This window comes from Watersipora subatra, chromosome 3 (assembly GCF_963576615.1).
Source record: "Watersipora subatra chromosome 3, tzWatSuba1.1, whole genome shotgun sequence".
Lineage (NCBI taxonomy): Eukaryota > Metazoa > Bryozoa > Gymnolaemata > Cheilostomatida > Watersiporidae > Watersipora > Watersipora subatra.
In genome coordinates, this window is record NC_088710.1 from 66,412,654 (window position 1) to 66,426,167 (window position 13,514).

Consider the following 13,514-nt stretch of genomic DNA (forward strand, 5'->3'; position numbering starts at 1 on the left):
TCAATACAAATTGCTGTCGTAAAAGTTGTTGTCAGCGCTGCAATGTAATGCTTCTAGCCAAGTTTCATACTATCCAGTTAAGGAACATAGAAATCTTGTGATCATGAGAGCACTTGCCTGCTAGGTGTGGCACCCTTATTCCTAAGCCAGTCCATCTCATCAGTAGGTGAGTAAACATTGCTTAGACCACACAAATCAACTTCGAAATCACAAGTTCCGACTCCACTACAGTAGCCTGCACGAGACACATAGGATTGTCATCATATGAGTAATGCAGTCTGCAGCGTTATTTACAGTAAAGCAAGTCGATATTTGCATTTAGAATGTTATTAGAGTGGAAATGAAAACAAAAAAATCCTCTAATCAAACTCACCATCTGTAATATCAAGATCATCAATGGCCAGGTTACCAGAAGTGCCTGAACCTTTAGTTGCTATGAATTTTATAATGAATTTGACATTGGGGGATGGAGGAATGTTGACGTGGGTGTGTCTCCAGACATTGCCTTGGTTGCTAGATCTTGTCCAGAGTGTCTTGGATGGCCTGTTGCCCATCTGCAGGGTGTAATAGCGATAAGTAATGTAATGTATGCTCTAACGCTATGCAATCAACACCTGATATTCAGACTGGTAAACAAATATAATGCAAAATATTACAATTCTTCTACTAAATGGTGTCCGCAGCAGATTCTGCGACACTTGCCTGACAAAATGTGACACTGTCACAGACTTACTGGCTGTTGCAAAACCTTGAGATCTCCAAAGTCTTTACCAGTCATGTGATACCAGAACTTGAGACATCTGGTGCCAGACACTTGTGACACCGGCTTTGTTCGCAGCTCACCGACTTCACCTGTTTTCAGGACTCTGAAACATGGCAGGCATGTTATAAATTAAGCAGGCTGGCCACTTGGATAATTTTTTAGTAAACGATTATTTGCTTCTAACCAGACTACAACTGATGTCATCAACTGACCGGCTGGCCTCCGTAGAAGAGTCAATAAAAGCATAATGTCCATATTGCGTTCCCAAGGTGTGATCACTAATTGGTCCTTTGTGGGTGCCATTGCTTCCTCTCGTCCAATCAAAGTCATCTGACTTGGAATTAACTAGGTCACAGAAATTACCTGCAATTACATCACTTACTAATTACATAAACAGCGACTTCGACTTCGTAACTGACTAACACTGCTAAACGTTGATAACTAAACTGACTAACACTGCTAAAGGTTGATAACTAAACTGACTAACACTGCTAAAGGTTGATAAATAAAACGGAATAGTGTAAAACAAAAAAGCGAACCTTCGAAATCACAGCCAAGCTCTTCCGGACAAAGTCCTGGTGCCACTTCAACATCATCAATAGCTATATCTCCAGCAAAGCTGGGACCTGCAATTGCCTCTATACTTAGCTGGTAGTCTTCCTTTGAGGTGATGTCAATAAGTGCCTTCTTCCACATGTTACCTAGCAAAGTATATAACTCATAGTAGAATACAAATGGTGGTATGGTGACGCAAATGATGACACGGTAAGACATAAACAGCAACACGGTAGGGCAGAAGTAGTGAAAACCTAAGACATAAATGGTAGTATGGTGACCTAAGTACCTATTCAAACCATTAAGACATGAAACCAGAGCTAGGGATCTGTAAAGGGGAGATGCTGTTGCAATTCTTGAAGACTATCATGCCTGTGACAGTGCCTCCAACAGAGTGCTGTCAAAGAGAGAACTCAGAAAAAGCCTACCTTGAGAGCCACGACGTTTCCACTTGATGAAGGTCAATAGATTGAAGGTCTGACGAATTTGAAGAGTATTAATATCAGGGCCAAACATGTGATACCAGAAGGACAAGCAGTACGCATCTGTGGCAGGAAATATGGGACTATCTAATCTTGCAATGTCTCCCTCCTTCCTCGGTGACTTGCCTCGAGAAGTCTCAATATACATGTAATATCCTGTCAAACAAACCAAATAACAGTGGTGATGAAACGAACTTTTCACTATAATTCTCCCAAAACCTTAACGACAAGCTTACCAAAACATTTAATAGATTTTATCAGAAAGTATCGATATTTTTTTATCATTTGCGATTGTTTTTGATGTTTGAAGTGATCTGACTGCAAAAATGTTTTGAGATTAACATTGACAAAACTGAATCGCGGTTAAAACGTTCCGAAGAAAATGATGTCACTAGTTCTTATCGTTGCTATAGTTGATATCAGCTATTGTTGCTATAGTTGATATCAGCTATTGTTGCTATAGTTGATATCAGCTACTGTTGCTATCGATGATATCAGCTACTGTTGCTATCGTTGATATCAGCTATTGTTGCTATAGTTGATATCAGCTACTGTTGCTATAGTTGATATCAGCTATTGTTGCTATAGTTGATACCAGCTATTGTTACTATAGTTAATATCAGCTACTGTAGCTATAGTTGATATCAGCTACTGTTGCTATCGTTGATATCAGCTATTGTTGCTATAGTTGATATCAGTTATTGTTACTATAGTTAATATCAGCTATTGTTGCTATAGTTGATATCAGCTACTGTTGCTATCGTTAATATCAGCTACTGTTGCTATCGTTGATATCAGCTATTGTTGCTATCGTTGATATCAGCTATTGTTGCTATCGTTGATATCAGCTATTGTTGCTATAGTTGATATCAGCTACTGTTGCTATCGATGATATCAGCTATTGTTGCTATAGTTGATACCAGCTATTGTTACTATAGATAATGGCAGCTACTGTCGCTATAGTTGATATCAGCTACTGTTGCTATCGTTGATATCAGCTATTGTTGCTATAGTTGATATCAGCTACTGTTGCTATCGATGATATCAGCTATTGTTGCTATAGTTGTTACCAGCTATTGTTACTATAGTTAATATCAGCTACTGTAGCTATAGTTGATATCAGCTATTGTTGCTATAGTTGATAGTAGCTATTGTTGCTATCGTTGATATCAGCTATTGTTGCTATAGTTGAGCAGCTATTGTTGCTATAGTTGATATCAGCTATTGCTATTACAGTTGATATCAGCTATTGTTGCTATAGTTGATATCAGCCATTGTTGCTATCGTTAATATTGGCTATTGTTTTCAAGTTACAGCGCTGCAGGCATCTTTTCTGTCAGTCTCTTAGCAACTATAGATGCCATAATCACACTTTCGCTTGAGTTGAGGATTTTAACCGCGATAAAGTTTTGTCGATTTTAATCTTGAAACATCCTGGCAGTCAGATCACTTCAAACATCAAAAGCAATCGCAAATGATACAAAATACTGATACTTTCTGATAAAATTTGCTAAAATTTTGTGCAAGTCTATCTTTAAGAGTGATTGAAGTGTTGTTATATGTTTAACGGTGGAGTTGAGTAGATGATCTAACCTGTGGCGTCTCCTATAGTGTGGTCAGCAGAAGGACCTGTATTTCTTGATGCGGTATTGCCACTGTGCCTCGTCCAATCAAAATCGTCAAATTTATCCTGAATCCAACTGCACGTTCCGTTCTCAAATGTGCAGTTAACTTGAGGTGGCAAGGAATTAGGATTGCAAGCCTTGAATACGATGTTGTCCAATGCGATGTCATTTCCTGCTGAAGCTTTCCACTCTGTGTAATTACGATGCAGTAAATAAACTAAATTTTTACGAACATGAAATCAAAAGATCATTCACTGGCACCCAACAATGCATTGTTCTCAGCTTTCTACAAGACATCTAGTTGTTACATATATCTATATTAATAAATGCCACTTTGTCATTATGTGTGTCTGTTAGTCCGTGTAAAATCTATGTGTTTCTACATGTTGTGACAGGTTTTATCTAAATTTCATAATATGATATAATATAATATTTCATAATAATATAAAAATATGATGAGACCAACAATGGAAACAATATGGTGAGAACAACAATGGAAACAATATAGTGAGAACAACAATGGAAACAATATGGTGAGAACAACAATGGAAACAATATAGTGAGAACAACAATGGAAACAATATGGTGAGAACAACAATGGAAACAACATGGTGAGAACAACAATGGAAACAATATGGTGAGAACAACAATGGAAACAATATGGTAAGAACAACAATGGAAACAATATGGTGAGAACAACAATGGAAACAATATGGTGAGAACAACAATGGAAACAATATGGTGAGAACAACAATGGAAACAACATGGTGAGAACAACAATGGAAACAATATGGTGAGAACAACAATGGAAACAATATGGTGAGAACAACAATGGAAACAATATGGTGAGAACAACAATGGAAACAATATGGTGAGAACAACAATGGAAACAATATGGTGAGAACAACAATGAAAACAATATAGTGAGAACAACAATGGAAACAATATGGTGAGAACAACAATGGAAACAATATGGTGAGAACAACAATGGAAACAATATAGTGAGAACAACAATGGAAACAATATGGTGAGAACAACAATGGAAACGATATGGTGAGAACAACAATGGAAACAATATGGTGAGAACAACAATGGAAACAACATGGTGAGAACAACAATGGAAACAATATGGTGAGAACAACAATGGAAACAATATGGTGAGAACAACAATGAAAACAATATAGTGAGAACAACAATGGAAACAATATGGTGAGAACAACAATGGAAACGATATGGTGAGAACAACAATGGAAACAATATGGTGAGAACAACAATGGAAACAACATGGTGAGAACAACAATGGAAACAATATGGTGAGAACAACAATGGAAACAATATGGTGAGAACAACAATGAAAACAATATAGTGAGAACAACAATGGAAACAATATGGTGAGAACAACAATGGAAACAATATGGTGAGAACAACAATGGAAACAATATGGTGAGAACAACAATGGAAACAACATGGTGAGAACAACAATGGAAACAATATGGTGAGAACAACAATGGAAACAATATGGTGAGAACAACAATGGAAACAATATGGTGAGAACAACAATGGAAACAATATGGTGAGAACAACAATGGAAACAATATGGTGATAAAAACAATGGAAACGATATGGTGAGAACAACAATGGAAACAATATGGTGAGAACAACAATGGAAACAATATGGTGAGAACAACAATGGAAACAATATGGTGAGAACAACAATGGAAACAATATGGTGAGAACAACAATGGAAACAATATGGTAAGAACAACAATGGAAACAATATGGTGAGAACAACAATGGAAACAATATGGTGAGAACAACCATGGAAACAATATGGTGAGAACAACAATGGAAACAATATGGTGAGAACAACAATGGAAACAATATGGTGAGAACAACCATGGAAACAATATGATGAGAACAACAATGGAAACAATATGGTGAGAACAACAATGGAAACAATATGGTGAGAACAACAATGGAAACAATATGGTGAGAACAACAATGGAAACAATATGGTGAGAACAACCATGGAAACAATATGATGAGAACAACAATGGAAACAATATGGTGAGAACAACAATGGAAACAATATGGTGAGAACAACCATGGAAACAATATGGTGAGAACAACCATGGAAACAATATGGTGAGAACAACCATGGAAACAATATGGTGAGAACAACAATGGAAACAATATGGTGAGAACAACCATGGAAACGATATGGTGAGAACAACAATGGAAACGATATGGTGAGAACAACAATGGAAACAATATGGTGAGAACAACAATGGAAACAATATGGTGAGAACAACAATGGAAACAATATGGTGAGAACAACAATGAAAACAATATGGTGAGAACAACAATGGAAACAATATGGTGAGAACAACAATGGAAACAATATGGTGAGAACAACAATGGAAACAATATGGTGAGAACAACAATGGAAACAATATGGTGAGAACAACAATGGAAACAATATGGTGAGAACAACCATGGAAACAATGTATAATTTATCAGTCAATGTATGGAAGTGAATAGATGAGTGCATTTGAGGAGAAGTTATGACATTGTACAATTTTGCCTCCCTTCAACGGAGAGGCAGACGAAAAAATTAGAAATGAAAAATATAGAAACAGGAAAATCGAGGTTAGAGTACATACGAGTTGAGCAATGGAGAGAATGATGGGAGAGAAACTAGGAGCATTGTTCGGGTAAGTATAATGATGCTAGGAGGGATATGTAAAGATTGTATTGAATAGGAAACTATCTTAGAATAATCAAAGTCCTTGACTATAGGTTGAGGCTTACTTTTCAATGGCCTTGCACTGAAGGTCAAGGAGAAACCTTTGGTGGCACCAAGAATAGAGCCGATGTCAACCTCGGCATACTGCCAAGTGTTGCCTTTAGTGTTGTCCGCAGAATTTACGGACCACAAATCTGTTACCACACCGTTAACCTACAATTCAGAAAGAACACACTGTGCACACCTGTCACTACCGACATTTTCCAATACTCTACAAAATTTGGTTTATGAAATGAGAGAGTAAAGACTTCTAAACTGTTCTAATGACAGTAATTAGCTGATCATTGATTAACGAGACAACTCCAATCGTGAAAGAGCGCAAAGCAGATGAAGCAGAATGGTTCAACAGACATTTGATGTGAGCTGTGAGTGAAAACCTCAGCTAGGCATTGCCTTAAACTATTTGAATGACTGGTTAGCCTCAGCGAATAGCGTGTAAGGATTTTCCAAAGGTATAATCTTAGCAACGCGGTTGTTGCAACTAAAATTTGAGAAATAACACCAGACAGAGGGAAGAATTCAAAACATTTCTTGAACCAATACTTCATTCTACTTTTTATCGATTGTGTTGTATGCTCTAAAACCAGGGCAAGATTGCATGAGATAGAGTGTTACTGTGTTAGACAGAAGCTAATCGCCAGTCTCTGCTGATTAAACCACCATAATAAAGGAAGATAAGGGTGTAAAAACCATTTAGGACTGACCGTGGCAGAGAGAGAAAGAATTCCTGAGCTTTTGCCATGCAGGTTATAAAAGAAGCCCATGAAGCAGATGTTGCTGCTTGCTGGCAAAGTGGGGGACTGAAGTCGTGCAGCAGAAAAGAATACACCTCTAGAACTTTCAACCAGCGCATACTGTCCTTGTTCTGCAAAATCATGTGCCGCAACACTGTAAACTCGCCAAAACTCTTTATATCTGCTATCGATGTAGCTTCAAGCACATGCACCAAAGGGAAGAAATCAGCCAAAGCTTGCTACATTGCTATCAAAAGATGCAAAAAAAAACATTCATTAAATCGCAGAAATAAGTAAACGTAAGGTTTGCTATAGTCACGCTGGAATGTATCAATATAAAATTAATCAGAAGCGAATCATTTAAAAAAGTAATGCTTGTAAATAATTGGTCAGCATTCAACATTACTTTCAAATTTGTGTGAGCCATGCACTGATGTAACCTTTATTAGCATGTTATTTTGTTGTTCACTTTGCTAGTCACTTTAAGATGCTATCCATCACATGCTGTAGACGACACCAATGGCTGGGGAGAGAGTCATAGAAGCATGTGGCCCTAACTAGTTACATCACATAAGTAACTCCGCTACTGCATTGCTAAGTGGGTAGTTCAAACCCGCTGGCTCAAGCTACAGCTGCAATGCATGCGTAACATGTGAACTTTACAAACATGAAAAGTTAGTAACAGCAATTCTGCAAGATAGCTGATATTACTCACTGTTAGTGCTCGAATTGTCATTGTAAACAGTCCAATTGTATCGGCCATTGCTAATATCTCTCCATCCGCAGAATGTTCCAGACTCAAAGTCACACGGCCCACAGTTGACCTCATCTGATGCATCTCCGCAGTCACTTCTGAAGTCGCACACCTTTGTGCTGTTTATGCAGGACTTATCACCGGTGCATCTACATACCGTGTAAAGAAAGTGCATATATGATCATTCGTGTAACTTTCCTTATAACATACTTGAGAATTTTCTATATGTGCAGCTGATAGCAGCTGACAAGATCTCAAACTATTTATTGTGGCTTCGTACTAGTGCTGGGCACGAGTATTTCTTAGTCAACACTACTTCGTACAAGCAAAGAATCAGAGAAGAGAACATGCACAAATAGAGGAGAACTAAGAAAAACAAAGAATAATCGCCTACATTAAAATGACCATTGGCCTGGTATGCACCTGCCACAAGTTGCTAGAATCTGACATGGATAGGCATGTACCTGTTACAAGTTGTTAGAATTTGACACAGACCAGCAATGACAGGCATACACCTGCTAAAAGTTATTAGAGTAAAACACAAACAACCATAGACAGACAAGCACCTGTTAGAGTTACAAGCAAGTTGGAGGTGAACACAAACAAGCAAGCACCTGCTGAAATACGTTAGAGACAGATAAGCATTGACAAATAACCACTACAGTACAAATGTACCATATTCTTACCAGAGCCTCGATGAAAACCTGTTAAGGCATAATGACAGAGCTTACAGACATGTGCTGCACTTTTGTCAGAGATCACAAGTGTCGCTAGATTTATTCAAAATTATTTTGCAGCCAAAATTATGCAAACCACAATCAAATCTTACTGAAACATGCCAGCACCGCACGGTGGCACCGGTGTGGTAGATGGTGTGGTCACTGCAGTTGACCCGCCAGGCAGACCATTGTCAGACTTTAGGCAACCAGCGCTAAAGGCAACATCATCTATAGCCATATCGCTTGTGAAACTAGCCCCTCTTGTGCCTTCAATCACCACCTGGAAGCTTGTATCCACATTGAGGGGAGATTCAAATCGCTCCCAGAAATCTCCGATTTCTCCTACAATATCGCTTTGGATTGAAATACCTTGCAATAATTGATATTGCTAGGAATAAATAACGATCTCACATGATTTTAAAATCAGCAGGTAAAAGTTTGTTTTGAACTTCTACTAAGACCTTTTTCAAAACGTTTGCCAAAATGCCTGTTTTTGAGCTATAAGCAACTATGCACTATTAATATTTAAAAAGCACTCTGAAAAACTGACCGACCAACATTCAGCAATCAAGATGACTAACTCACCACTCCAAGTTTTGATAGGTGAGAGAGGTCCGTTTACTGCAGATCTTGTGTATACAGATAAGGTACCCATAGACTTGCCAAACATGTGATAGAAAAAGGTCATTGTGCATTTCCTGGGTGGAATCACAGGCAAGAAGGTTCTACTGATAAGTCTAGCCTTGTCTCCAGTCTTTTGCGGCGCAGAGGACTCGGTGTACATATAGTAACCCGACGAAAATCCTACAGTTACAGACATCAGCAATACTTGACGAAATGCAAAACAGGCCGATTTACTGGAGTCATATTCTCGTAAGTCCAACTATAAGCAATAATTCTTACCGGTGGTGTGATCTCTAAGAGGACCAGTCGTACTACTTGGTGTGACTCCCTTAGATCTAGTCCAGTCAAAGTCATCAAACTTGTCCTGCACCCAGTCACAGATACCTGACTCAAAGTCACACCGTGTATTGTTAGAACAGAGAGATGGCAGCTCATCTGATGCGTCACCGCAGTCATCGCTGAAGTCGCACACCCGGTTTATGTCAATGCAGACACCATTTCCTGTTAATATCGTGAAGCATAGCCTGAGCAAGAGCAGACCATATATTTAGTGCACAACATACAACATACAATAGCCATTATCATCAAATGAGTAGACATAATCATTAAATATTATTTAGTTCGCTTGACCAAAACAAACTTTAAAAATTAATCTAAATTAGAAACATATACAGTGAAACACGGATAACTCAAACTTCAAGGGACCGAGCAAAAGTGTTCGAGTTATTAGAGCATACAAGTTATCAGGACAGTCATAAGTGCACGTATTTATCAGTAGATACATGTACATATACAAACTATATATCAATCAAAAGCATAGATTGCTTGTTGCAAGTTAAAGGGTCTCTCGTGTGAAGTTTTAAATATTTTTAATCAGAAAGTATAGATATTTTTCTATCACTTGAGATTTGTTTGTTGCTTTAGGTGATGTGACTGCCAGAACGTTCTCAGATTAAAATTGGCAAAACTTGATCGCGGTTAAAACGCTCAGAAAAAATACATACGTATTTTTCTACTGAGCGTTTTAACCAAGATCAATTTTGCAGTAAGTCAGTTATTACAAAACTGCTTTACTATTAAAAACCCATTATCAATTTTGCCGATATTACTCTAAAGTTATCCAAATTTTACCTCGCTTTTCTTGCTTTCGGAGGGCTTATCGCTAAGCGGATGTTTGGTAAAATTTGATTTTTGCAAACCTTTAGAAAAGTCGTTAATGAAAATATTTGCTAATGTTGGTAATAACGAGGCCTAAGAACTACTAAAAGTCGATGTTTATCTCTATGGCTTAGAATAAAGTGATATTCTAAAGCAATAGTAACAACCGTCTCGGTAGCCGTTTGGAAAAAACTGTTCGAGTTAACAGAGTTTCGGTCGAGTTATCTAAAGCCATTTATCATTGCGTGGGAACGGACCAAGCAAATCCATCCGAGTTAACCATGTGTTCAATATATCCGAGGGCAATTTATCCGAGTTTCACTGTATTCACAAAAAATGATTAATAGAAGAGGAAGTCTTGTAATGTCTGAATTAAGAGCTAAATCAACACTTGTGCGTTTATCTTCAACCTTGATAGTCACATAGCTAGCGCTAGTGAAAAACCTCCTGCAATGCACACCATCTGCAACCACTTGAGCTTCTTCTATAACCTGAATCAAACCTACCGCAAGTAAACTGAGATGAATAGCATTTTGGTCCAGCTACTGGAAGTGCGCAGCCGTCAAAACTGATGTCATCAATAGCTATGTCACCAGCATAGCTGTAGCTTCTCACTGCCTGGAACTCAACTTGGAATGGTCCATTTATCCGGCCAATGTCTGCCACAGCGCGAATCCACTTGTTCCCTTGTGAGTTTTGCTTCAGGAACATGCTCTGGCGCCGTGTACCCACCTGAACAGAAACAGCCATAAAGGTCAAGGACTTCAGACATTTATACTGAAAAGCCATAAGTTTGTACCCTCTGACCTCTGACCTACATACAGTTCATCTAACAACAAGACTCCTTCTGCTCGATGTCGACTCAATCTATGCCTGAACCTTAGAATATTAACAAAGAGAAACAATTTGTGAATAGCTTGCGTAAAGACCTTAAGGTACACTCCCAGTTTTCCAATATCCCTGCCGTTCATGTTGTACCAGAAAGAGATGTCACAGGAAGCAGAGCTGTCACGGAGTATAGGACTTGTCCAATGAGCCGTGTCAGACTTCTTACCATTAGATGCCTCCACATACACAAAGGTCCCCTGTTAAATAATAGATCGATAAGAGATCAATGAAAAACTGATCAGCTCAACAGCTAAAATAAATTTATAAAAATGTTTGAGATTTCCTTGTTGTTTCTACAGGCAGCTAGTTCACAGCACCGCCATGTTTGCCGAAGCAAGCGGTGCGATTCATTTGAGAGTCTTTAAACTTAGACTAGAATCAGTAGATAACAGACCAGAGAGTTTTGTAGAGTGTGATCCGTAGTCGGGCCAGTCCCTGCTGAAGGTGTACCCTGCTTGCCTAAACCCCACTTAAATGAGCCAGCGCTGTTATCCGTCCAACCGCATGTGCGATTTGCTTCAAAGGTACAAGCACCTAAAACATATCAATGTCTGACATCATCGTAATCTGTACTATTAAAACTGCGCATAGAGCAGAGATGTCAAACTCAATTGTACAAGGGGCCAAATTTCAAAACACACTGTAGGCCACAAGCCAAATGAAAAAAACAATTATTTAACCCACTAAAACTAAATGTTTTTGGAACATAAATATGAATAAAAACATACAGAACTATCAATCTGAAACAGACTTGAGGCTTAAATAAATTATATTTAATATTTTTCTCCACTTAAAAATATCTCCTGTCAAAGGTACATTACATAGCATTGTTAGTAAACATAAACTTAGCCTCTTATTGGTTATTAAAGGCTCTACTTTCAGAATCAACTTTTCTAACTTTGTAATAACTAGATTTAATTAACAAGAAAAGTACACGACGAGGCAGCTGAAGCGTTGCATTATGGGATGCTTCATATTGATGGGCCATGAATTATAACGATACTGTAAAATTATCTTGCGGGCCGGATATAATTACATAGTGGGCCGGATTTGGTCTGCGAGCCGTGAATTTGACATATGTGGTGTAGAGGATGGCCAATCGACCAATCAAATCTAAGATCTTAAACTCACCGCAGTTCAACTCGTCACTGGCGTCTTTACAATCGGCAATAAAGTTGCAGACTTTAGCTGCGTCTATTTGTGTTGAGTCACTCTTGCATGAGAACACTAAAAATTGCAGACAGTATTAGACTGTATTTTTTGCTGAAATATACATTTACTAAACATTGGTGAGATGGAGAAAAAAGGTTTAAACTGAGATTCTGTTAAAAGTAGACGAGAAGTATTTTCATTGAAGGAATACATTGAATCACTTTCAGCCGTACATCATCCTCGACAACAGACTGCATGGCACTTTATCGAATTAGGAACATCCAACACACCTTTTGTGGGCTGACCAGTGCTGTTACAGATACCAGGTGTAGTCTGGATGTCATCTATAGAGATATCACTCGTGACAGGATTGTTGATCGTCGCAGTTATCTGCACCTGGTAGTCAGAGGTGAGTAGATCTCCTATCGTCACAAAGGCCTGCTTCCAATTTGCTCCTTGGTTGCCACTCATTGTCCAGAGAGACACGGTGTTGTTAGCAAGGTCTTTGTATGCGATACTCAACGTACCTGCGTAGTGTTTAAGCAGAGCAATCAGATTCTCAAACCTCTCGAAACCTTCGATATCACTCAGTAGTTAAACTTCAACATGACTAGCTACAACTATGTACATGTACTTCAACATGACTAGCTACAACTATGTACATGTACTTCAACATGACTAGCTACAACTATGTACATGTACTTCAACATGACTAGCTACAACTATGTACATGTACTTCAACATGACTAGCTACAACTATGTACATGTACTTCAACATGACTAGCTACAACTATGTACATGTACTTCAACATGACTAGCTACAACTATGTACATGTACTTCAACATGACTAGCTACAACTATGTACATGTACTTCAACATGACTAGCTACAACTATGTACATGTACTTCAACATGACTAGCTACAACTATGTACACGTAATTCATTTGTGCCCACAGAACTAGCAGTGATGTTAGCCTGACAGCACCTAGTATAGCATCTTATTTACCAGCTACATTTGTTGCCATAATAAAGCAGTAGTGACAAGGGATGGAGTGTACCTACCCATGCCAGAGCCATACATGTGATACCAGAACGACATGCAATATTGCTGCTTTGCGGGGAACATCTCTGAAACAAGAATTGCCTTGTCTCCAGATCGTCTTGGAGAAGAGCTTTCGATATACATGTAATGACCTATAAAAAGTAACTAGAAAGTTATTTCATGTAACAAACTAGCAAATAATAATACACTG

General features: G+C 38.3%; 1 protein-coding gene across 1 annotated transcript in view; it reads right to left on the reverse strand.

The window, feature by feature from the left end:
- The window catches only part of LOC137390900 (MAM and LDL-receptor class A domain-containing protein 2-like), a 150,108-nt gene that overhangs the window by 26,135 nt on the left and 110,459 nt on the right, over window positions 1-13,514 (reverse strand). The window contains exons 151-169 of the mRNA XM_068077215.1: window positions 13,324-13,455; window positions 12,551-12,787; window positions 12,240-12,335; window positions 11,503-11,642; window positions 11,150-11,305; window positions 10,727-10,952; window positions 9,342-9,563; window positions 9,024-9,242; window positions 8,549-8,780; window positions 7,681-7,868; window positions 6,936-7,096; window positions 6,237-6,384; window positions 3,394-3,615; window positions 1,747-1,956; window positions 1,303-1,464; window positions 976-1,126; window positions 734-866; window positions 374-554; window positions 118-235 (exon numbers count right to left, since the gene is read on the reverse strand). Of these exons, the coding sequence (XP_067933316.1) occupies window positions 118-235; window positions 374-554; window positions 734-866; window positions 976-1,126; window positions 1,303-1,464; window positions 1,747-1,956; window positions 3,394-3,615; window positions 6,237-6,384; window positions 6,936-7,096; window positions 7,681-7,868; window positions 8,549-8,780; window positions 9,024-9,242; window positions 9,342-9,563; window positions 10,727-10,952; window positions 11,150-11,305; window positions 11,503-11,642; window positions 12,240-12,335; window positions 12,551-12,787; window positions 13,324-13,455 (3,334 nt within the window). The remainder of the gene's footprint in view (window positions 1-117; window positions 236-373; window positions 555-733; window positions 867-975; window positions 1,127-1,302; window positions 1,465-1,746; window positions 1,957-3,393; window positions 3,616-6,236; window positions 6,385-6,935; window positions 7,097-7,680; window positions 7,869-8,548; window positions 8,781-9,023; window positions 9,243-9,341; window positions 9,564-10,726; window positions 10,953-11,149; window positions 11,306-11,502; window positions 11,643-12,239; window positions 12,336-12,550; window positions 12,788-13,323; window positions 13,456-13,514) is intronic.